This window comes from Myotis yumanensis, unplaced genomic scaffold (genome assembly GCF_028538775.1).
Source record: "Myotis yumanensis isolate MYYU_CA2020_CCGP unplaced genomic scaffold, mMyoYum1.0.hap1 SCAF_5, whole genome shotgun sequence".
Lineage (NCBI taxonomy): Eukaryota > Metazoa > Chordata > Mammalia > Chiroptera > Vespertilionidae > Myotis > Myotis yumanensis.
Genome location: NW_027223756.1, coordinates 20,133,284 through 20,157,963, shown reverse-complemented (window position 1 = coordinate 20,157,963; position 24,680 = coordinate 20,133,284). Strand labels below are relative to the sequence as shown.

The 24,680-nt window shown below is 49.5% G+C and overlaps 1 protein-coding gene across 4 annotated transcripts in view; it reads right to left on the bottom strand.

Moving 5' to 3' along the window:
- Positions 1-24,680, bottom strand: part of FAT2 (FAT atypical cadherin 2) — a 69,726-nt gene that overhangs the window by 39,302 nt on the left and 5,744 nt on the right. For all 4 annotated transcript variants that reach the window (XM_070414560.1, XM_070414562.1, XM_070414559.1 and 1 more), the window contains exons 2-6: positions 8,400-11,674; positions 6,369-6,683; positions 3,331-3,389; positions 1,683-1,994; positions 558-768 (exon numbers count right to left, since the gene is read on the bottom strand). In XM_070414560.1, the coding sequence (XP_070270661.1) occupies positions 558-768; positions 1,683-1,994; positions 3,331-3,389; positions 6,369-6,683; positions 8,400-11,655 (4,153 nt within the window). In that variant the 5' untranslated portion in view covers positions 11,656-11,674. The remainder of the gene's footprint in view (positions 1-557; positions 769-1,682; positions 1,995-3,330; positions 3,390-6,368; positions 6,684-8,399; positions 11,675-24,680) is intronic.

Sequence of the window (24,680 nt, the reverse complement as noted above, 5' to 3'; positions counted from 1 at the left end):
CATCATCAGATGCCCAAAGGGGTCTGTGCCCCCCGCTCCCGCCCCATTGATGTTTTTCAAAAATCTTGGATTAAGGATAGAAAGGAGTTTCAGAGCAGGCCATCAGAGCTTGGACCCAAGTAGCTCCTACAATAAGAATGGACACTTTCCCCCGATCTTGAGGATAGGACATATAGCTGGGACCAGAACATATAGCTGGCCTCAGGCTCATGGTCAATAATGAAGTTAGCACTGCTTTTCACATGGAGGCAGAAGAAGAAACATAAAACTTGTGCTTCTCCACTGGGTCTCTCTGGACCACCCTCTTAGATCGCCCAGGCACTTGGGGTAGTTGAGGCACTGACCAACTCTGGCTGTGTTTACCAGTGAGACCAGGAGGTTCTACCTGAGTACTACCTGGTGTGGAAGTTTGGCACAAGTGGTGCCCCTACTACTCACTGCCCCAGAGAACCACCTGTGGCCCAAAAAGGGGCTTCCACGGAGCATGACCTTGAGAGGACTCAGAAGGATCATACTCTGAGGACTAGGGATAGTCTATAAGGAATGGAGGGCCTCACCTGAGATGTTGAACCAGAAGAGGCCCGGTCGGCCCTCGACACTGATGACCCCCACCATGTGATTCACGGGGTCTGTCTCCATGACTGTAAAGCTGTAGTGGGGCTCGTCAAAGGCCAGTGGGATGGAGGAGGGCCGGGGCTGGGGGATCCACTCGATGTGTAGCCGGACACTGGCCGAGAGTGGTGGCTGCCCACTGTCTGTTGCCTGGATCTGAAAAGAGGCCAAAACTGAGAGTGAGGCTTTGTCTGTAGGGCCAGAAGATCCAAGAAACAATAAGATCCAGGTGACCATCCAAGAAACAGAGTGCCCTGTGACTGACTGAGCTGGCCTCTCATCTACTCATTCAACACACAGTGGAGGGCTTACTGTAAGCAGGCACATGCTAGTGGTTGCAGGCACAGTGGTGAACAGAACATAGAACCTGTGTCCAAGAACCTCATGAGTAGTGACAAAATAACACTATGTGCTGGTTCCTAAACCAGGCTTTACACACATGGACCCTTTGCCCTCCCATCAACTGTAATCATAATAAACTAGAATTTATGAGCTTTCACGATTGTCAGGCCCTGCTCTAAGAGCCATATGTGCCATATCTAATTTAATATACATGACAGCCCTGAGAGAGGCACCATTCTCACCTCACTTTTGCAGGAGGAAACTGGGGCTCAGCATGGTGAATATACAGCCTGGGGTTTTCTGCCTGGCCGGCAATGAGGCTGGGGTGGATTTAGGCTGTCTGATATGAGATCCCATGCCCTAACCACTTTCTATATTGGCTTCCTACAAGGCCCATTTTACAGATGATAAAACAAAAGCTCAAAGGGGTTAAATGACTTGTACAAGGCCACAGAGGTGTAAAATGGAAGAGCTAGGATTAGAACTCAGGCTTATCTTGATTCCAAAGCCCCTGCTACTCTCACCAAAATCTTTATCTCTAAGAATAGGACCTTATTGCCCTCAAAGAGAAAGGCCCAGAATTCTGACCCTTTGGCTGATGTTGGGGTTCCCAGTCTCTCTGGGAGTAGCACCTTCATCAGGCCTGGTGGCTGCCTCCCTCCTCCTGTATCCGAGAAAATCCCTAACCGGCAATGTCACACCCCTCCAAGGCCTCCATGCCCCCTCACCGTTAGGATGTTGTATTCTCCGGCAGCGAAGGTGTTGCTGGATGACACCATGCCCGTGACCGGGTGGATGCTGAAGCCCTCCTTGTCACTCTCCTCAATACTGTAGGTGACCCTGCCATTGAGACCCTCATCCAGGTCTGAAGCCACGAGCCTGTACACAGGCCCAGGGGTCACCGGGCTCAGCCTCTCTGGAAGGCGGACATTGAAGAGCTTGTGGGAGAACACAGGGGCGTTGTCATTGACGTCCGAGATGCATACCACCACCCTGGAGGTGGACCTTAGGGAGGGCTCCCCGTTGTCCAGCACAGTCACCTGGGGACAGAATCCAGCATGAGTTGCCAAATACAAAGCAGGAAATATGTGTTGCCACCCACTGCAACCACTACGCCTGCTTTCAACAGCCTGGAAGCATCAGTCTGTTCTTTGGAGTATGCATGTGACTTTTATTATCCCAACCTCACCTACTTGGAACCCAGCTCTCTGGCAACCTCACCCGCAGGGAAGCCAGCAGGAACAGAGAAAGAACCAGAAAGAACTGGAAGAAGACAAAGTCACAGAGGCTCTAAAAAAATAGACGGTGCCCTTTCTCAGGAGGCCCGTGGGCCATTTCTCAGAGCCCACTGACTTTTTATTTGCTCATAATTCTCATAAGCTTTGTTCTCCGGTGTCTTCAAGCTACTAGAGGATAGAAGAAACAAATGAGAAGATGTTTATGAAGGAGTGGGTGGTACCTTTTGAGTCAGACAGGCAGCTCGATGCATGAAATGAAATCCAGAATTAGAGAAAAGACAGACAATTTTAGAACCAGGGAGTATTGCCTGAAGGGCCAGATGGTCCCATGTATCAGTGACCCCAAGGGTATGAGACAGGACATTTCTACTCTAAATGGTTCCCATTTTTAAAAATACATTGCTGTTTAAAGATAAATGCCTTTCCTGGACTCTGGAGAGTGCTCTAGTCTCTAGAAGGCCAGTTAGCTGCTGCTAACACCTGTTTCTTACAAAGGTATGTGCAGAGCCTGGGAGCACAGAGGCAACTTTATTTCGGTTTTGTTGAGGAGTATGTGTCCCTCACAACTGATGTCTTTAAGACTAGCAGAGAGGTGCCTGTTCATTGGTATGGATAGCTCAGGAGGGGCATAGTTGGAGTCCTTTGATTGAATTTTGACTAGGTCAAGATCGATGCCTCTAGGTGAAATGGGCACCAGGCAGTGACACTCATGGGATTTTAGAAAGGTCTGGTTTTTATCCTGGCCCTGTTACTGACCTGGTGTTTAACCTTGGGTGACCCTCTCTCAGGATCATAGGGATCCGCTGGAAACCAGACTAATGTGCATAGCACATGTGCAACTGCTCCCTCTTCCTGCACTCATGACAGGCATTACTAATCAATCAGTGCTTCCTGTCCAGCCTGGACATGGTTTCAGGTTCTTTCCCTTCACAGTGCTAACGAGCCAGGAGAGACTCTCAGAGTCTTCACCACCAACCACAGCAAGACCCAGCTTAAGTAGCAACTCCTCCCTGAGCCTGCACCCTCCTCAGCCACAGTGCTTAGAGATCTGCACATGCCCCAAGGCCTAGCTGGACTCCAGCCTGGCATCCTTCAGGAGGTTTCAAATCCAGTGAGTGGGTTCACCACCATTACTCACCTCCAGGATGTGTTCATCCTTGGTCTCTCGGTCCAGCTGCCGGGCCGTGGACAGCAGACCTGGGGGAGAGATGGCAGGAGGGAGACCTGAGCTCCCAGGGCTCCCAGGGCCACTTCACTGGGGGTAAGTTGGAGGGTTACATTCAAATCCTTGATCAGTATTCTGGTATTTGGAGAACAAGAACTTTAAGGGGAAATGGAACTCTAGAAGAAGAAAAGGGCAGGGGAGGAAGCGGGAGAATACACCGACATCCCCCTTTCACCATGAGGAGGCTGCTGTGCACAGTATTTTGTTGCGTAAAAAAGGCAGCTCGTCAGGAGTTACAACAAGGATCTCCTGAACATTTTCGGCTGATCCACTGACTCCAACAAGTAGGTCTGCTTTGATTTAAAAGAGACCTCCCTTACCAGCTATTCAAAGTGGTAGCTTTTTACTCCTCTGTTCCTATTGTATTATTCAGCTCTTCCCATGACCCTGGTACAGCTTCCTCTCCTCTGAGCAGTCACAGCATCATGCCTACACATACACTAGCATGTGCTCATTTGCGCTGGCTCTATAGTTTTTTATATGTGATCTTCATACTTCTGATGGACTGAATTTCTCAAGGCCTAAAATTGTGTTGTGTTTTCCTTCACATCTCGCCACAGCACATGGCTTAAATGCCTCGTGAGGGCAAACATCTTTAACCTTTGCCGAATAAATGAATGAATCTTGGGCTTAACAAAAGATTGTGGATACTGGCAGAGGTTCATTCATTCACTTCTCAGTTATTTATTGAGGTTTTACTGTGTGCCAGGCACTGAAGATGGTATAGTGGGCAAAAACAATCAACATTCCTTTTCTAGAAAGCCTTTGAAGTCTAGTAAAAGACATGAATAAATTAATGGAATAATCACACAAATGAATATAATGTTCTATGTGATAAGTGCTTTTAAAAAGGAGGCAAGTAGATGGTGCTGGGAGGGATATTATAGTGTCAGGAAAAACTTCTCTAAGGAGAGCACAGCTGGGCTGGGACCTGAAAGAAGAGCAGGAGTTAGCCAGACAAAAGGAGAGGAAGAGCCCAGCCAGCGTGGCTCAGTGGTTGAGCATTGAACTATGAACCTGGAGGTCACGGGTTCAATTCCTGGTCAGGGCACATGCCTGGGTTGCAGGCTCGATCCCCAGTGTGGGGCGTGCAGGAGGCAGCTGATCAATGATTCTCTCTCATCATTGATGTTTCTATCTCTCTCTCCCTCTCCCTTCCTCTCTAAAATAAATAAACTCAATACAAATATATTTATAAAAAAACAAAACAAAAAGGAGAGGAAGAGACTCGTGGCTTGGAACAGCATGGGCAAAGGCTCGGTGCCAGGAAATGGTATGGACTGAAGCTGGCCATGTGGCTCGACTCAGAGAGTGGCAGGGTGAGAGAGGCCAGACAGAGCCAGAAAGGTGCGCAGGGGCCATGTCAGGCACCAGTTTGTGGGACACGGCAGGATCTGGCTTTAACTTAAGGACATAGGGACACCATCCATGGGATCCAAGCAGGGAAGCAGAACAATAGTGTGGTGGTGTTAAGAAAGCTGGGTTGGGAGCTCATTGCTGATTATTTTATTTTTAGATGTTTATTCTGGTAAGAATGTCTTCCTCAACTGCAGGAAGACTAAGAACATCTCTGCCCACGGGGGCATTTTGCCAGACCCCATGCCAGGGAACTATTGACAGTAAACAGAATAGGGATTTGGAGACACTGAGAAGCTAATGCCTTAGGTGAGAGATCTCTTCCCTCTTCTGAAAAGGGAGGGAAGGGTGGAACCAGGTAGAGAGCCAGCTAGGCCTGTTTTCTAGGCTGAAAGCATCTTTCTAGGAAGACGAATCCATTCCCCGAGGTCAAAGGTTAACAGGAAAGGTTCCAGCAAATGCCACTGTGCAAGTAGACACGTGTATCCCCCACCCACTGTCTTCCCCAGGACCCCCAGGCTCATGCTTTTCCTGGTTTCCGTGTCTTAAGGATGGGGAGGCTGTCTGCTAGCTTTCTCTCTTTCCCCCTCCTCCAATCTCGCCAGGGTGAGTTGTTGGAGCTGGAGAATAGAATCCTAGGTTCAGAGGAGAGAATGTCAGCCTTCTCTGCAATCAGGTTGTTGTTCATCCTCCAAGAGGAAGATGTTGCCCTGGAGAAGTATCTGCAGTGGGGACTGGCTCTCAGATTCCAACAGGAGCCAGGCAGGTAGCAGAAATGTGGGAAGCAGGCTGGCAATAACACAGTGGGGAATGAGGGGACTGTGGGGACCAGAGGACATGCACCTGCTCTACCTAGGGAGCTACTGTCGCCTCTAGGCAATTGTGGTCCTGAGCAATGGGGGACAGAGGAGGACAGTGTTACCAGATCTTTTAGTGACAACCAGAAACCTGGAATGTTTTGTGGAATTTCCCAATTTCCAAAACAATTTGAAAATTCATTGTTTAAAGCTTGTGCAAGCAACACAAAACCCCTGTGTGGGCTCCATTTGGCTCACTGCTGCAAGCTGGTGACCTCTGCATCCCCTAAACTCACACCATCCTTGCCCCAGAGGGCCTTGGGCTTAGGATAGGTATTTGTGAGATGGTTGACTCTGCTGAAGTGGGTCTCTATTGCCACCACTCTGTGGACAGGCTGGAGATCGGTTTGGAACTAGGGTTAGGAAATTCAACCTGTGGCTTGTGACTCAGGGGAGTGGTCAGTTGGGAGGACTTGGAGGTCTGGAGTCACCAGGCAACCTGCTAACATCCCTAGGCCCCAAAGAAAGAAAGCTTTCATATCTTATTTTCCCGTAGAGACGGACTTTGTAGAGCAGTGGTTCTCAATTTTACCACCCATCAGAATCCCCTGGATATCTTGTTACAATACAGATTCCTGGGCTTTACCCTGAGTTCTGATTCAGTAAGTCTAAGATGGGACCTGAGAATTTGAATTTCTAACAAGTTCATAGGTGATGCTGACTATGCTGGTCCGGGACCACACTTTGGGAAGCACCGCGTTAAGGAATCCCATTCACCCAGATTTCTGAGGTCCTCACCTGTGAGAGGGTGAATAGCAAAGAATCCCATGTGGTTCCCACTGGTGATGTTGAAGGTCAGCTTCCCTTTGGAGCTGGAGTCGGGGTCCCAGGCATCCAGCTGAAGCACAGAAGTGTGCAAGGGCGCATCCTCCTGGACGGAGGGGTAGAACACGGGCCTGGACATCCGGGGCGGGTTGTCGTTGACATCCGTAACCTCGATGTAGACTTCAGTTACAGCAGAGAGGGGCACGGAACCCCGATCCACTGCCAGCACCGTCAGCCAGTAGCAGGATACGAATTCTCGGTCCAGGGTTGCCAGGGTCTGAATCATTCCTAGGGACAGTCGATTGCCAAACCCCAAAATATTTTAGAGCTCAAAGTAGCTTGAGAAATCATCTTACCTGACACTCCCCAAACAGTTCTCTGGAAAGGAAACTAATAGATATTCCATGAGAAAAGGAAACTGTTGGCAATATGGTGTGGGAGCTGCTGAGTTAAACACGGGGAGATCCATATCCTTACTGTTGAACCTCTCAGAGCCTTTCTCTGCTAAAATAGCCCAGGACTCTGGCACATGGGCATCTGCAGGTTTCCAGAAAACGGTGGTAGTTGACCTACTTTCTCCTGGCCACTTCAACCCAAGGCCTATTGTTTGCTTTATTTCACATGCTCGAAGGGATTTCCTTACAGTTGTCCTCAAACTGGTTCCTTCAGCTTCAAGTATTATAGATACAATTTAAGGGTTAGGACTTTGATAAATAAATGCTGTTCCCCTTTGCAGTATCTTCATGATTTTAAAGACTTAGCTCCACAAATTGCTTGCTCTGGGCCTGCACTGTTCTAGAAGTTGGGAGTCCACTAGTGAGCAAAAGAGGCTTGCACCCTAAGTTCTCATGGCTCACACTCAGCTGGAAGGGCCAATGTGCGGGAGCTCCCCATCCCTGTTCACAGTCATAGCATGTCAGAGATGAAGGAACCTATTCCTTTGACGGATGGGGAAACTAAGGCCCAAAGAAGGAGCATGACTTGACCAAGATTATGTAGCAATAGGTGGGAGAGCTGGGTTTGAACTGACTCTCAGTCTAATGCCCTTTCCACCACATCACCCTGCCCTTTACCCTGGAAATACATCACCCATCAGGTTGTAAAGTCCTTGAGGGCAGTGACCTACCTTTATTCACCAGGGATCTCCCCCAAGGTGTCTATGCGGGGCCTCACAAGTAGAGGGTGCTCAGTAAATGTTTGCTGAATAGCACTTATTTTCTACGAAGCTTGAAAGGGATAAATAAGTTGGTTCCACATTTTGTGGAGGGCAATTTGGAAATATCTATTCACATTGAAAATATGCATTATCTTTTGCCCCAACAATTGCATTTTTAGTGGGTTTTCCTATAGATACTAATGCATATGAGTAAAAGTATATGAACAAGGATGTTACATCTATACGATAGGATAAAATGCAGCCATTCAGAAGGAATGACAAGATTTATATGTACTGACATATAAGATATCCTGGAGTTATGTTATGTGAAAAAAAATAAGTTCCAGAATTAGTGTCTATTATGTTTTCATAATAATGACATGAACAGTGATAATATCCCAGATACAAAGAAGAAAACTTTAGAAGATTATAGACCAAATTGTTAATAAACATTGTATCTGGGGAGATGGGTCACAGAGAAACATTCATTTTTATTAAATTATAAATAAGATGTATAATCATGATGTATTCCTTTTATAAGCAAATATATGTAATGTATGTTTGTATGTGTGTATGTGTGTGTATATATATACATACATATACAGATGCTAGTGATATGATTAATTTGACTTAAATGGATGCACACACATATGCATATATATATATGTAGCCCCAGTATGATAAAAATAGATTAAACATCAAATGAAAGGGATAGGAAGGAGAGTTCCTATTTATAGCTTTTCTTTTTCGCCTGCAGTCTGACTGGACGGCTGAGGACAGATCCTGGTTTACCTTAGCCCCATCCTCTCCCAGCACCTGGCACTCCCATCCTGCCCCACTCCCAGTACCTGTGTCTTGGTTGATGCTAAAGGCTGTAAGACTGGTGCCGTCCCGCAGGAAGTACTGGAGCTCCCCATCCAAGCCACTGTCATCATCGTGGGCAGTCACTACGATCACCTGGGTTCCCGGGGGGCTGTTCTCCTGTACCTGGCCCTGGTACACAAAGGAGTCAAAGCGGGGAGGGTGGAGATTCTCATTTACATCCAGGACTATCACCTCCACGTGGCAGAGGGTCCTGCGAGCCAGGGGCCTCCCGTTGTCACTGGCCCACAGGCTCAAGTTATACCCAGCCCTCCTCTCAAAGTCCAGCTCTTTCTCCAGAGTGAGGGCACCCGTCATCACGTCCACGTGGAAGGTCCCATGGGCATCATTTAACAGGACATGTTGCACTTCTCCCGCTGGGCCCAGGTCAGGGTCAAAGGCATCCAGAAATGTTAGGATAGTTCCTGGGGGCAGGTCCTCCGGGACCTTCAGGCTGCTGAGTTCTGTGACGCACTGGGGGGAGTTGTCATTGACATCTTCCAATGTGATGGTAAGGTCAGTGACAGAGAAGAGCTGGTGGCCCTTCCTGGGCTGATCCCTGGCCTCCACCTTGAGTATATACTGAGGTTCTGATTCCCTGTCCAGGTGCCCTGTGACAACTAGTTCCCCAGTGAGGGGATGGAGGGAGAACTTCTCTGTGGGGCTTAGCAGGGTGTAGTGAACCCTCCCATTGTCATCCGAGTCAGCGTCTTTTGCTTTCAGCTCTGCAATTGTGGTTCCAACTCCTGTGTCCTCTGAGATGGTTATCTGGTATCCACCAGGAGGAAATCGGGGTGCATTGTCATTGCAGTCTTTCACATGCACTGTCAGCAGCTTCCAGGAGGACTTCTGGGGCGTGCCCAGGTCATACACGGTGACATTGAGGATGTAGAAACTGGTGGCTTCATAGTCCAAGGGGGCAGCTACAGTAAGCAGCCCTGTCTCTAGCTCAATGTCAAAGCAGCCCTCTTCATTGCCATCTGCAATCACATAGACCAGTTTGCCGTTAAAACCAGTATCAGGGTCAGCGGCTGCCAGGCGGGCCAGGGTGGTGTTGAGAGGAACACGCTCAAGGATGTCAATGGACTGCGGGAAGTGGTCCTCAAACTGTGGGGTATGATGATTGATCTGATATGCACTCAAGGAAGTAAAGTCTTCATCATCGGAGTCTTGGTTCGGGAGCCCAACAGAGTGGAGGATGGTCTTTGTGAATCGTGTCAGTACCCCTGTTTTCTCACATGTTATAGGAACCTCGAGACGGGGATCTCTCACTATAGTAAGATTCAAAGTTGTGGGTGAGGCATAGTATTTCCCATCTGAGGCTGTAATTTTCAGGGAATAACTGATGGGTTGACTAGAAGTATGATACATAAAAGAGCGTTTGAGGGATATCACTCCAGAAGAATGATTTAGATAAAAATACTCTAGCTCGTTGCCTGACACAAACTCGTATTTGAGGTTCTGAAGCTCATCCACATCGATAGCTGACACAGCCGTCACTGGTCTCCCTACTGGCCAGTCTTCCCGGAGAGACCCAGTGCAGTTGACTTCCTCAAACATAGGTTTGTTGTCATTCAAGTTATTGAGCATAAGAGAAACAGATACTTCCTTTTCTTGGCGAAATGGGGACCCCCAATCTGATGCCCGTATCTGGAAGGTATAAATTCTTTTCATGAGCTCATAGTCCATGGGTTTGGTAGTGGAGATGATCCCCAGATAAGGGTCAATAGAAAAGGGCACATCTTTTGGACGAGCAATGGAATAGGTGACATAACCATTCTCTCCATGATCTCGGTCTGTGGCAGTCACAGTCAAAACACTGGTGCCCGGAGGGATGTTCTCATCAAAGGTGCCAGCATAAGACAACCTGTGGAAGACGGGGGCATGGTTGTTACAGTCCACAATGTCGATGACCACAGTGGTGGAGGCCAGACCCGGGGAGGTTTTGATGTGTAGCTGGTAGTGGGATTGGTCATGGAAGTCCATGAGCTTCGTGGTGGTGATGAGCCCGGTGCGAGCATTGAGTTTAAATCCTGTGCCCTCTGAGGATGGCTTTAGAACATACTGCAGGTTGGGGAAGGCCCTGGTTACTTTCACCATCACTACGCGGCTGCCAGGAGGGGAGAACTCACTAAGCTGTACTCTATAAATGGGCTTCTCAAATTTGAGGGAAGCCAGTTTGGAAGGGGGTAGGTGAAAGCCCCTGATCTGGGAATAGAAAGAAGGACTGCCCCCACTCCTGGCCCGCAGGCTGAGGTTGAAGCCATGGAGGTGCTCCAACCAGTCGATGTCTCTGACAGACACCAGACTGAACTCACTGCTCCGGGCGTAAGACTTGATGGCTTTGAAGTACTTCCCGGGGTCACCATCAACAATTTCCAGTGAGTCCACTTCCCCTGAGCTGTTTGCATCTACCGCTACAGTGGCATAGGTGGCACCCTCACTGCTGTCTGGTGGAGCTACCACCACAGAGGTGATGGCCGGGGGCTTCCTGAGGGCAGGCTCTACATGGATGACGAGTGCAGCCAAATTGCCAAACCCATTGCCCTCTGAGATTTTCCGCATGCGGTCCACGGCCAGCACCTGGAGGTCATACTTCCCTCGCCAGGTGACGTTGAGCTTCCCAGCCAACGTGACCACGCCGCTGGTGGGATGGATGGCAAATATCTCCGACCTTGTGTTAAAGGCATAATAGAACTCGGCATTCTGGCCCAGATCAGCATCCGTGGCGGTCACCTTGCAGATGGGGCTCTTGAGGGCCATATCCTCGGAGATGGTGACTCGGTATGAAGGTGGGGAGAAGAGGGGCTTCAGGTCATTCTGGTCCAGGATGTGGACCACCACACGGGTCAAAGCTTCGAACTCCAAGGTCTTCTCCGTGGCTTGAACGATGAGGGTGTAGCTGTCTCGCACCTCCCTGTTCAGAAGGGCGGTGTTGCTGCTCTTTGTCCTGATCCTCAGAAAGCAGAAGTTGCCCACCACATACTCTTCTGTTTTAAACACACTGGCCACGTCCCCGGAGATGATCCGGTACCTCACTGCCCACTGGGGGTCAGCGATGTAAATGCCCATTTTCACGGAGCTCTCCACGTAGGTCTTAGGAGCAGAGTTCTCATAGATGGTCGCATTATAAAGGGTGTGTGTGAAGCGCAAGGAGGAGGAGGAGATGATCCCTTCCAGGGGCTTGTCACAGGCTGTGCAATGGAGCAAGAAAACGACAAAACCCAGCGAGGCAATAATCATGGTGGAAACTCCCAAAGCCCTAAGCAAAAAAAAAAAAAAAGTGCACATTAGGAAGAAAATGGTTTCCACTGCTGTAGTTCCTAACTGGGGGTGATTTTGGCCCTCAGGGGACATTTGTCTGAAGATATTCTCAGTTATCCCAGCTTGGGGTTGGGGATGCTGATGGCATTCAGTGGGTAGAGGCTGGGGGTGCTGCTCAACGTCCTACAGTGCACAGACCCCCCCGCCCCCCAACAAGGAATGATCCGGCCCCAAATGTCAATAGTGCTGAGGTAGAGAAACTCTGTATTGAGAAATAACAATAACGGACTAGTTTAAATCTTGAGGGCACCTGGCAGATACAACATAGTCCTGACCCCTTCTCTGCTTTTCCCCAAAACCTTCAGTGGCTCCCCAGTGATGGTAAAATATTTCCAACCAGCTCAGCAATCTGTCTCTTCCAGAGGCTAAGCTCCAGAACTCCGTCGGCATGTGTAGGGCTGCAGGAAAGCCAAGCGGCCAGGGTCACGGGCCTGGCATCAGGCTGCCTGGCCACCAGCCCTGGCTCCGCTGCTTACTAGCTGGGAGCCTTCCTGGGCGGGTTGCTTAATCTCTGTGAGCCTCCATCTCCTCTTCTGTAGAATGGGCATAAGATTATTACCTACCTCATTGGGTGCCTGACACATAGTAGGTTTTCACTTACTAGCTGTGATTAATAACAGGAAACTAAGTTTCCCAGAGAGAGGAACTGCTCAGAGCCTTGCAGCAAGATAGAAGCAAAGCAAGAGTCAGATCTGGAACTCCTTGCAGCACAGGCCAGGGCTGCTTGCCCTATCCCAAGCTCACCTGTCCCTGTCCCAGCACGGGTCCCTCTGGACAGGAGGACCTGACTCTGACGCACCTTGTAACCTTGAACATAGAAAACTCCTCAATGCCCAGGATGTCAGAGCTGACATGGACCCTGGGGATGATGGACTTCTGATCCTGCTCCTCATGCACGGCTGGGGAAATAGAGTCCTGGACAGGGTAAGGTCTTGCCCCGTGTCATATGGCGGGTGGCCAGGTGAGACGGAACTGACCTAATGCTCCGCCCCTCAAACACTTGCTGCTGTCCCCATTCTCTCCCTTGCATTCCCCACAGGGCTTGTCCCTGAACTCAAGCCTGGGTCAGAATGTGAGGCTCATGGGTGAAGGACAGGACAGGGCAGGGAGGAGGGCAGAGTTGGTTGCCAAACGGGGCCTCCTAGAAGCTGGTGCCTGCCGCTCATGGGAGCTGAGCGCTGTGGCTGCAGCTGTGGCAGCCGACAGATGGGCCCCGCATTCCTGGATGAAACAGGCACAACTTGTTTTTCCAGCTGCCTGCTCTTCAAAGGCGAGGAAGAGTTAAACTTCCAGGGCAAGGGGAAAAGGGAAAGTCTTGCATCCTCCTCTTTCCAGATTTTTGAGGGAGGGAACTCAGTGCAGGTTCTTTCAGACCTTGCAGGTCCATCCCAGGATGAGAGGCAGGATGGAGGCAGGAAGGAAAAGGGGCCTAACGCGGGATCTGAAAACCGTGACAGAGAAGGACGTGAATATGCCCGTTCTCTGGCCTCCCTACTACCATTCCTCACGTCAGACCCTGTTGGTGGTGTCCTAAGCCCGGGCACCCCAGGAAAGGGAGGGCAGGATGGAGGCAGGTTCTACACTTGGGGTCCTAACGCCAGTTACAGAAAAAAAGCATTGTCTGTTCTCTACCACTTCTGCCCCCACGCTCCTTACTTCCCACTGCACTCTCCTGGAACCTGCCTGAGGCCAAAGCCATACTCACTTCACCCCTGATACAGTCCCCTGCAAGCAGGGGGGTCCCCTGAGTTATTTGGACACCTGTCCCCCTCCCGCACCCGCCGCCACCCCTCCCCAGGGATGGCATTGCTTTGGAAGTTGAAGCCCAGGGGGAAATGAGTGCTTACCCCACTCCCAGGTCCACTCACTCCATGCGCGGCCCAGCGAGCCCAGGGTGCATGCAGCCTCCAGCTCCACCTGCCCTGCTTTGCGGAAAGCTTCCTGTTCACCAGGTCAGCACCCGTGTCAGACAGGCCCCAACAAGACGCCCCGCTCGGCAGCTGCACAGGCGGCTTGCAGAGTGGGGGAGGCATTAGGGTGAACTGTAGGGAAGGGAGCAGGGGCGGAGTCTCCCTGGAGGGGGATGAGATGCAAAGAGAATGCACCCTTGGGTGGGGGTGGGGTGCCCATGGCTGTATTACAGCTGTGGGACCTGCAGACCTGGCGACTGGTTTGCTGAGGAAAGGACCTATGTCTGGATATCAGTTTGCTGGCACCAGGTCCAGGCGAGTGGACAGGTTTGCAGGGTGCAAGGCCCGTTGGGCTCCCTGAGGCACCCTTCTGGCCCACACCACCTAGCACCGCTGTTTTGAAACACCTTGTGAAAACATAAGTCAATTTGTATCACCTTCCTGCTTAAAATTTTCCAGTAGCTTCCCATAGTATTTCAATTAAAATCCAAACTCCTTACTATATCCAGGATGGCCTCATACTATCTGGGCCCTGCCTTCTTCTCCAGTGATTGCTCACCAAGCTGCAGCCACATGGGCCCTTTCTCCTCCACAGGCATACCAAACTGGGATCTGCCTCAGGGCCTTTGCACTTGCTGTGTCCCTCTCCTTGAGGTTCTCACATGGCTGGCTCCTTCTTGTTATCCAGTTCTCAGCTCAGATGTCACCTCCTAACCCTCCGTTTGATGTAGTGTCCTTCCCTTCTTTATCACATCGCTCCATTTTCTCCAGGGCAGTTATCACCACACAGTATGTTCTTGCTTATTTGTTTAATGACTGTCTCTTGCACTTGACATTGGGCTCCACGAAGACAGGAGCTTTGCGTATCTTATTTATGAATGAATTCCCAGTGCCTAGCTCAGTGCCTGATGTATAAGAACTAGTTGAAAAATTGAACTATTTGGACTTAGGAAAAGCAATGACAGAATGAAAGTGGAAAGAACCTTTAATGAGCATCTCTTACTTTTTAAAGCTGGAAAATAGTCCTAAAGAAAGAAAGGGTCCGGCCCTGGCTGGTTTGGCTCAGTGGATAGAGCGTCAGCCTGCGGACTGACGGGTCCCAGGTTCGATTCCAGCCAAGGGCACATACCTGGATTGCGGGCTCAATCCCCAGTAGGGTGTGTGCAGGAGGCAGCTGATCAATGATTCTCTCTCATCATTGATGTTTCTATCTCTCTCTCCCTCTTCCTTCCTCTCTGAAATCAATAAAGAAATATATATTTTTTTTTTAAAAAAGAAAGAAAGAAAGAGAGGGAGGGAGGGAGGGTCCAGCTGGTGAGGCTCAGAGGTTGGGCGTCAACCTATGAGCCAGGAGGTCACAATTTGATTCCTGGTCAGGGCACATGCCCAGGTTGCGGGCTCAGACTCCAGTGGAGGGCATGCAGGAGGCAGCCGAGCAATGATTCTCTCTCATCATTGATGTTTCTATCTCCCTCGCCTTCTCCCTTCCTCTCTGAAATCAATAAAAATATTTTTTTTAAAAAAAGAAAGGGACTTGCCCAAGGTCACATGGTGAGAACTAAAGCCAGGTTCTTTCCTCCCAACCATGCTGCCAGAAAGAGAAGCTGTAGTCACATGAATGTAACTGTTTGGGCTCCTGCTAACTGGATCACATCAGGTAAGTTGCTCAACATCTCTGAACCTTAGTTTTCTCAGCTGTAAGATAGAACTATTCATGGGGTTTTATGAAGACCGAATAAGGCCATGCACATGAATGTGCTGTGCACAGTGCCTGGCCCATAGGAAAGCACTCACTAAATCTTAGTTATTATTAGTTTTCAAAGCCAAGGCAGAATAAAAGCCTAAGTTTGGGGTGAGGGTGGGGGCCCCTGAACCCCCTGGGAAGGACCAGCCTGCACCCTGGCAGAGCAGGAAGCCGCTGGTCGCTGGTCGAGTCTGAGCTTGCTGGCCCTGCCACAGGCTGTTCTGGGAAGCTGCGAGCAGGCGCTTGTCTGGGGTGGGGCCTCACGCTTTTGGCTCCCCAGGCCCGGAGAGAGATCTGCATGTGGGTGAATGTGCACGTTTGCAAGAGGCACACACGCTTAGAAGGCAAATTTTGAATATTTTTTGTGGGTTCATTAGTTGTACATGCCTACTTGACAGAATGAGTATGATGTGAGTAAATAAATTGATAGGGTGGGGCTTGTGTGTGCACAGGTGTGAGCAAGTGCAGGTGGGGGTTCATGAATGGACCCTTTTAGGATATGTGTGACTCAAACTCTGCCTCCTTGTCACTCCCGACCCCATTTCAAAGATGGGAAGACAGCAGAAGGTGGTTCACAACACACAGATTCTGCCTGTGTGACCTTGGGCAAATGGCTTACCTTCTCGGATCCTAAATTTCCCTTCTTCTTAATACCATTTTGATAAGGACATTAGTTAATATACACAAAAGCTAAACATAGTATGCAACATGGTTTTCAACAAATACAAAGTACTGTTACTTTCTAGCCAGCTGGCTCATACTATTGGCTGTTGAGTTTGTGGGTAATGAAAACTGTCAGGCGTATTATCACGTCACCCCCTCTCTGTTCTTGTGCAGCTGGTTTTTGCAGGTAGCTGCTGTAGGGCGTTAGTGAGACCCTGATTAATTTCACCCTGTGTTTCAGCCCACTGCTCCCGCTCCTCAGAATCTCGATCTGATATTCAGAAACTTGGCGGTTGTAACATCCATGTCTTAACCCAAGTCATTGACGAGAGTCTGAGCAGGGCTCTGAGACCGTCCCTGTTTTCTTGGTTAGTGATCTCAGGTGCAATCTTGGAACAAGTCCTCTCAGAATGTGGAGAGCTCCCCGTCCCTGGGGGCATCCAAGCAGAGTCTAGGTGGCCCTTGGGGAAGATGAGAAGAGCTGTAAAGCGTCTTCGATCTTATGCAGGTATAGGTCTTTGGCCTGTGTGAGCCTATGGTCTCTGTTAGACCCTAACTGGGTTCTCAAAGGCAGAGAAGGGATTTCCCGTGGCTGTGGATCAGGGTTGTTCAATCAACCCAGTAAACTGACCTGGCTGTGGGGAGACCTAGATCTAAGGTCACTCTTCCCTGTGTAGCCTTGGTCAAGTTCATCACCAAAGCCTGGTGGCCCTCTTTCCTCATCTGTGATGACATGTGTGTGTTGGGGAGGGGCTGGGATGGGTCAGTGTCTTGAAACCCTTCTATTGCTTTCAGAGGCAGAGTCTCTTTTTTTCCTCATGAAATTGTATACAGTCTATAAAGAGATCAAAGCAGAGCTGCACTATTAGAAGCTGGGCTGGAGGCCTAAGCCTCTGCCCCAGGCTAGACCTTCAGCCCCCTGGTGAGCACCCCCTGGGAAGCACAGGTTAAAAGCCTGGAGTAAAGACCTGTGAGAGCCCCCTCCGTCTGAGAAGCTGGGGCCCTGCTAGTCTAACATTCTGTGTCCCGTCATGGAGGGTTCTAAGACATGCGGTTGGATATGCTGCGATTCTAATGCTCTATGGTCGGTGTTCGTAAGGGTTGGTCCCCGTGCAGTCATTCAGGCATTTTGGTTCTAGAAGTCTATGACTCTGGCTAATTCTATCTCTCCACGAGGAACCACATGTACTTGGAGGAATTCGAAACCCAACCAAACTGAATTAAAGAAGTTTCTTCCGGATTTGTTCAAAACAACAGGCTTTGTTTCTGAGGATGAAATTCCTCCCTGTCACTCCCAGAAGTACCCAGGCACAGCTTGGCGACGGCATTCTCTCTCGTGGCCCAACACCGTAACTTTTCTTAGCCGTGACACAGACGATAATTAATAACCCACACATTACTCTGGGAAACACCTCTGCCCTTGTACTCCCATATCTAAGATAAGGGAAACTGAGATTTGCATGGCACACCCAAGGCCACCCAGGAAGGCGGTGGCTGAACTGAAAAGACAGACACATTTCCTAAACCTGGGTGCTCTGGGGAGAAGCATGAGAAAAGATTTTTTTATTTTTATTTTTTGTTAATCCTCACCTGAGGATGTTTTTTCCATTGATTTTTAGAGAGAATGGAAGGGAAGGGTAGAGACAAAGAGAAACATCAATGTGAGAGAGGCACATTGATTGGTGGCCTCCCACACTTGCCTCGACCAGGGCCCGGGGAGGAGCCTCCAACCGAGGTAGGTGCCCTTGACCAGAATCAAACTCGGACCCTTCAGTATGCGCTGACTCATTCAGGGCCGACGCTGTAACCACTGATCTAAACCGGCCAGGGAGATAAGATATTTTTTAAAGTTTGCAGAGATTTTCATGAAATAAAGAGCCACTGGATTCATTCCTCTGAATTGGAGAATGTTCACACTCTACCTTCCCCAAATCTAAATCTAAATGACCATGGACTTGGGTACCTCGGTATATATTTTCTGACCCTACTCTCCTCCCGCCACTGCATCTGCCTCAGGCATCCAGTGTTAGGGCTGGCTTTTGTGACTGTCAAGAAAGAATCCTAAACATATTCAGTTTGTTAGAAAAGCTTAAAAGTAGCAATGGTGGTAGTGATGGTGAGGGATTAGGAAGGATTGTGCCATTGAACCAGAATTTAAATCGTAAGTGATAGAATGGTGACATTCCAGGTACCTGCTAGATAGAAGTCTTTAGCTACTGAAATGAATTTTCCCCATTAGAAGTAGGGAGCCATTGGTGGTTTTTGAGAAGCAGGATCAGAACAGAACCACATGCTGGGAAGAGTAATCTGACATCAGATCAAAAGGGAGAGTTTCCCATTGAAGACTCCCACTCTGCTGTGGACCGGGTTTGAACACCAGCTTTATTGGTTTAGGCTGACTGGACTTCACTGTGAACAGGAGAGCTTGATTTCCCTCCAAGAAATTTGGGTGAACACTGGGGTCATTTGCTGGTTTGGGACAGGCAGCAGCCACTGCTAGGTTCTCATGTAACAAAACAAGTCAAAGAGCTGGATATGAACTGGAAAAGGGCCATGCCTTGAGTCCGTGATGGGTCGTGTGACCTCGGGAAGGCCACAGAGCCTCTTCTGAGCCTCAGTTTCCCTGTCTGTAAAGTGGAGATAATAGCTACTCCTACCTACTTCCCAGGGCTGCAGGGAAGGCATATGATAGGTGAGAGCACAGGGAGGAAAGACACAGAATACACCTTATCCGGCCCAATAATGGCTTGATACATGGCAGCCACACCACCAGCAGCCGGAGAGGCTGCCCTAGGAGCGTGTCTGTAAAAGCCAGGCCTGCACAGCCTGGAATTAGAGGGAAAAGAAAAGGAAGTCCTCGCCTAGGCATGGGCGAAAGGGAGCTGGGACTGGGGGTCCCCTTCTTTATCAGCATTCCAATTACCATTATTGGTGACAAAAAAAAATTATACTGTCCTATATCAGGATGGTAATCTATACATTTTCAAAAAAAGTCTTCATGGATTATCTCACTTGGTCTTTGAATAGGAGGCACAGTCCTGGATAGAATGAATAGGAAGAAAGTGGACTCTGGAGTCAGATAGACCTCATTTTAAATCCCAGCTCTGCCACGCACCAGCTGTGTGACCGTGGGCAGTGGTTTAACATTTCTGGTCCCAGAAAAAGGGACAGGATAACAGCACCTAATCTCATGGAGTGGTTGAGAAGGCTGAATGAGTCAGTGCATGGCAAATTCCCAGGACTGGGGTACACTCAGCACAAGTGTTCCTGGACTAATGTCATCCTATTATGACGCTTATTGTTGCTCTTGTTTTGTAAATGAGAAACTGAGGCTCCGATCATTTGAAGGTTCTGCCCAGGTTCCCCCAGGGCTGGAATACACTCAGTACAAGTGTTACTGTACCAACATTCATTGTCACTGAACCCATGTTCCCAGAAGAGAGACTCAGAAGGCAGGAGGGGCTGGAGCAAACCCCTAGAGCAGCGTCTCCAACAGCCCTTGACAGTGATGGCCGTGTTCTAGTGCTCAGCTGTCCAGGTGGGAGGTACTGGCCATGGGGGGCTGTCCAGAATTTGAAACATGGCTGGTACACCTGAGGAAGTGAGTTTGTAATCGTATTGCATTTGGATTCACATAGCCAGATGCAACTAGTGGCTACCACATGGCCAGCACGGCTCTAGTGAGCCTGGCATAGGAACCGAGCGTGCATAGGCTCGGAGGAGGAGTCAGGTCCGCCTATCCCGTAGGCACACCCAGGGCCCACAGTACTTTTAGGGCCCATGAAAATTTCTCTTAAATTCAGAAGAAAGAAAACAAACAATTTGGTTGAAGAAAATGTTTTTATATATAATAATATATTCAAAGTCATTTGTTAATTTATTCAGTATTTTTTTAACGGAGGGCTTGCCTTGTGACAGGCATTCTAGGACAGAAAGCAAGACAGATGAGGTCCCTGCTCCTGTAGGGATTGTATTCTGGCGGTGGGGGCGAGGGGGGGGGGGTGGGGAGAGAGAGAGAGAGAGAGAGAGAGAGAGAGAGAGAGAGAGAATACACTATATCAGATGTGAAAAGTGAGATGAAGAAAAATTATTCAGGGCAAGGTTAAAGAGTGATGTGTGGGAAATACTGTTTTGGAAAGGGTGGTCAGGGAGTCCCACATGACAAGGTGGCATCTGAGCAGGGAAAGAGCCACAAAGCCCTCTTGAGAAAGAATTCCAGGGAGAAGAAACAGGCAGCGCAGAGGCCCTGAGGCAGGAAAAGGAGGTCAAGCAGACAGACTAGAAAGGAGCAAGGAGGGAAATCAGGGAGGTGCCCCGGTCCTTTCAGGTAAAGAAAGGACTTGCAGTGAGGTGGGGCCCATTGCAGGATTTACATGATGGTGAGTGAGGAACAGGGGAGAGAGGGATGTGGTGGTAGAGATGGACTCCCAGGATCACTGGAATGGGAACCCAGGCTTCCCATCCTCATGGCTCTGCACTGACCCGCTTCCCCCTACCCAGCTCCTCTCCCAACCTGGGGACTCCTTGGGAGCCCACAATTCCATGGTCCTTCTACTCATTAGCCAGGGTGGATGGGAAGGAGCCAGGCTTCGGGGTCAGACCTGCCCTTAAGCTTGTCTCTGCTTTTATCTAAGGGCCTTGCTTCCTCTGTCTTGGCCTCAGTTTCCCCATATGTGAAGTGAGGCTAGCAATGCTTACCTCACTGGAGGAGTTAGTGAGTTTATGCATGGAAAGCATTTAGCATTGTGCCAGGAACACAAAACATCGTTAATGTTATTACTATTATTAGTTACTACTATTGATATTGTAATTATAGTAATGTTATTAACTATTACAATAGGTGTTCAAAAATGTGTGGAATGAGGGAACTATTCTCTGTATGTCTGTATGTGTACTGATCCCCCACCCCCACCCCATGCCCCTTGCAGGAGCACCCTTCTACACACACACACACACACACACACACACACACACACACCTACCTGTGGGGTTTTGTGACATTCCTTCTCTCCTTGCACCAATTTGTAATAAAGCTCAAGCCACAGCTTATGCAGCATTAAAATAATTGCTATTCCTGTCACACTGTGGGTGCAGAGAGGTCACAGGCGTGACCTCATTCCGAGTCTGAGGGGGCAGGTCATGGGCATGAAGTGGGGAGAAAAGGGTGGGCAGTGAAAAAACAGGAGGTAGAGAATGGCGTGCACACCCTGCAACAACATGGGTTTTCTGGTCTCTTTTATTCTGCCGCCGGGGTGACCGCTCTGGGCCTCATCTTAACGTGATTTGTAAAAGGAAGCCATTCAGCATAGTCCCCTCTCTATCCAGGACAAAACACACTTACTTTCCAGGGAGCTCGCTGGCCCTGAGGCCACCTGTGAGGTGAACCTGCTCCTCTTAGCTGAGAAGCTGCTGGGACCAAAGCCTCTGCTAGTTCCTTGTGCATGAGACCATCAGCCACCCACGGCCACCCCAGCCAGGCCAGCCTGTAACTCAGGCACCCCAGGGGTGGGGAGGTCACGATAAGAGCCAGATAAGAGCCATGCAAGACGACAAGGGCCACATAACACGGTGGCCACCTGCTCACACTCTGGAGTAAGGCCGCCTGTATTTGAGTCCTGTCTTGGTCCATTGCTGGGCTTGACCTTGAGCAAATCGTTGACCCTGCCTGAGCCTCAGTCTTCTGACATATAAACTGAGGAAGGTAATCATCAGGCTGCTGTGAGGATCAGTTAAGATGACAGTTGGCACAAGGCCCAGCCTGTGAGCCCTCAGCGGTAACTGTTGTGCTGAGGAGGGGGCAGGGATTGGAGGCCCTACTCCTTTGGTGCCAGGAGGCCTCGGTAACATATCAGAGGGCCCAGCAGGAGACCAACTGGGAGACCCCTGGGCACTGGGACCAGTCCCTGCTCTCCTGTCTTACTGAGTAACCCGCCATGGAGCTATTGTCAATGATGCCCTGAAGAAGGTGAGGTTTGGGGACTATGAAGGGCTCATAGAGGCACAGGCACTGGTCACAGCTGGCCTTTATTGAACATTTACTATGTGCCAGGGCCTGCGGTTAGTGCTTGGCACACATTATCACTTGTAAGCTAGCTTACAGCAACCCTATAATTATGCTCATTTTGGGGATAAATGAGTCTCAGAGAGGTTACTTAACCTCCAAGTTCACACAGCTAACATGTGGCCCAGCAAGGATTAAAACTCAGATCACCTGTGTGTCAACAGTTCCTCACCTGCCTCCTGTGTCCTCAGGTTAGAGAGAGGGCTTGGGAGGAGGGAGGGGTATATGATCCCTCCCCCACAACAGGATCCTACAATGATGGGTCCTCGAACATCAGCAAACACAGCATTTCAGCAAAGACTTCATCTCTAGTCCTCCCTCTGGATCCCATTCCCTCTGGTCTGGCCTAGCCCAGCTGCCTGCCTGGCTGTCAATCCAAGGCCAATCCCCTCTGAGCAGAACAGTTTAGGGGCACAAAGCCGGCAGGCAGGCAGGCCTGGGCAGGTGGGAGCGGCTAGTATCTGTGGGGCAAGGCAGGCAATTCGGCTGTGTGAGGCACCCGGGTTTGCAGTTTTGCAGGCCCAACCTGACTGAGGGCCAGAGGCACTAGAGGGGTTAGGGCTGATTTGGGAGCATCAAGGTGCATACTAATGAGATGCAAACAAACCTTGAATGGTGAGCTCCAGGCCCAGACCCAAGTCCACGTTTAAGCCTCCTGGGCTCTGTCCTCACGATTCCTCTTACCCAGGGTAACTGCTCCACCAGCCATAGGCAGACACAGAATTCAGCCAAGCTATGTTCTCACCCACAGGGCTGGCCATTGACCTGAACCAGCGGTTCCCACCATTGGGAATCCCCTAGGGCGTAGGGGTGGGGCTTAAAAAGACATATTCCCAGCCCCACCCCAGATCTACTGAATTAAAATCCTCGGGGGTGGGGCTCAGGAATAGATGTTTAACAAGTTCCTGGTGCATCTGGTGTTTGGGATTCACTGAAAAGGGGAATCTCTTTCTCTGTGATCTTACCTTCTACCATTCCTATTTCAGACCCATATGTGGTACTCTCCTAGGCCCCAGTTAAGAAAAAAACACAGTTTTCATGGCGTTTATAGGCTAGAGAAGTGTTTCTCAAATGTCAGTGTGTTAAAAACCACAGCATCATCCTGGAGAAGTCTGATGTATGATTTAGTAGGGCCACTGTGGGTTCGGGTGCACATTTCCCTGTAGGTGGTCCACTAACCACTCCTAGGGGAACATTGGCCCTCAGGCAAAGCAGACACAAGGTTATCTCTAGGTCAGATAGAAGAATGCAGGAGAGGGAAAGCAGCAGATCTGATTCTTGCACTTGACTTTCACCTGGAAATCTCTGAGTCTGAAAATCTCCCTGTTCATCAGCATCTCAAACCCCAGAGGCAACTGTTTCTCTTCCCAGATAGACACCAGCCCCAGGAACCATGCTACTTGCAGTGAATAGAACTGAACCTGAAAATAAAAGGGATCCGTCCACATCCACATACCTCGTGACCCAGCAATTCCACTCCTAGTTAAAGAAATCCAGGCATTGCTCTGGGCAGCAATATAGATGCATCACACTCACATAATGTGGGTGAAAGCAGCCATATATAAAGAATACATACTGTGCTATCCCAACTATATACAGTTTAAATACAGGCAAAAGCTATGGATTACGTGAGAATAAAGTTACCCTTGGTGGGGCAGGTGGTGACTGGAAGGGGAGGGGGGTGCACAAAGGAGGTGTAGGGAATGGTGGTAATGTTCTGATTCTTTATCTGGAAGCTGGTTAGTTTCTGGAAAGTTCATTGAGCAGTAAGGACACTTAGGATTTGCGCACTTTCCTGTATGCATATTATACTTGATTAGAAAGTTTCCTAAAAGTGCTAGTAGAGGACTTCAAAGAAGGCTTGTAAAAAGAGGGAAGACATTGAAATAATAAAAGCATCTGACAGGCAGATTGCACAGCATTTCATAGCTCTGGGATCTTGGACTCTTTCTGCCCCAGGAACCAGGAAGGAGACAGTTCTCAAAAACCAAGCAGCGCGGAGGCGTGCCAGGGCACACCAGGGCTGTGGAAAACCGAAGCCTCAGCAGTTCCCTGTCCCCACCCCCACCGGTCCTGCCCTCCACAGAACCGCAAGCACCGTGGCAGGCCCACTTCCACTAGGTTCCCAGGTTCCGCTGAGTTCCGGGTCATTGGGGTTCACTGCATGCAGCGTTTTTCTGTCCTGAGAGCAGTTTTCTGGTCCACTCTCTTGTTTGATCCCCTCAGAGACCCTATAAGGGGAGCAAGGAGTATTCTCATCTTATAGATGGGGAAACTGAGACCCAGAGGCAGGGGTCAGAAGACTTGTCCAAGGTCATACTGCTAAACAAGTCATTTCGTCAGGACTCAAACACCAGGCTCAGCTTCCAGATCCAGCCCTTCCATATGTGCTGTTCCCAGCAATAGCCATGCTGGTTGTAGCAACTGCCGCTTAGAGAGCACCTTCTCTGTGGATGGACCCAAGGAAGTAGTTACTATTATTTCACCCCCATTTCATAAATCAAAATAACAACAAAACTGAGAGTCAGAAAGTCCCAATGCCTTGTCCCAGGTCACTGGCCGGTTG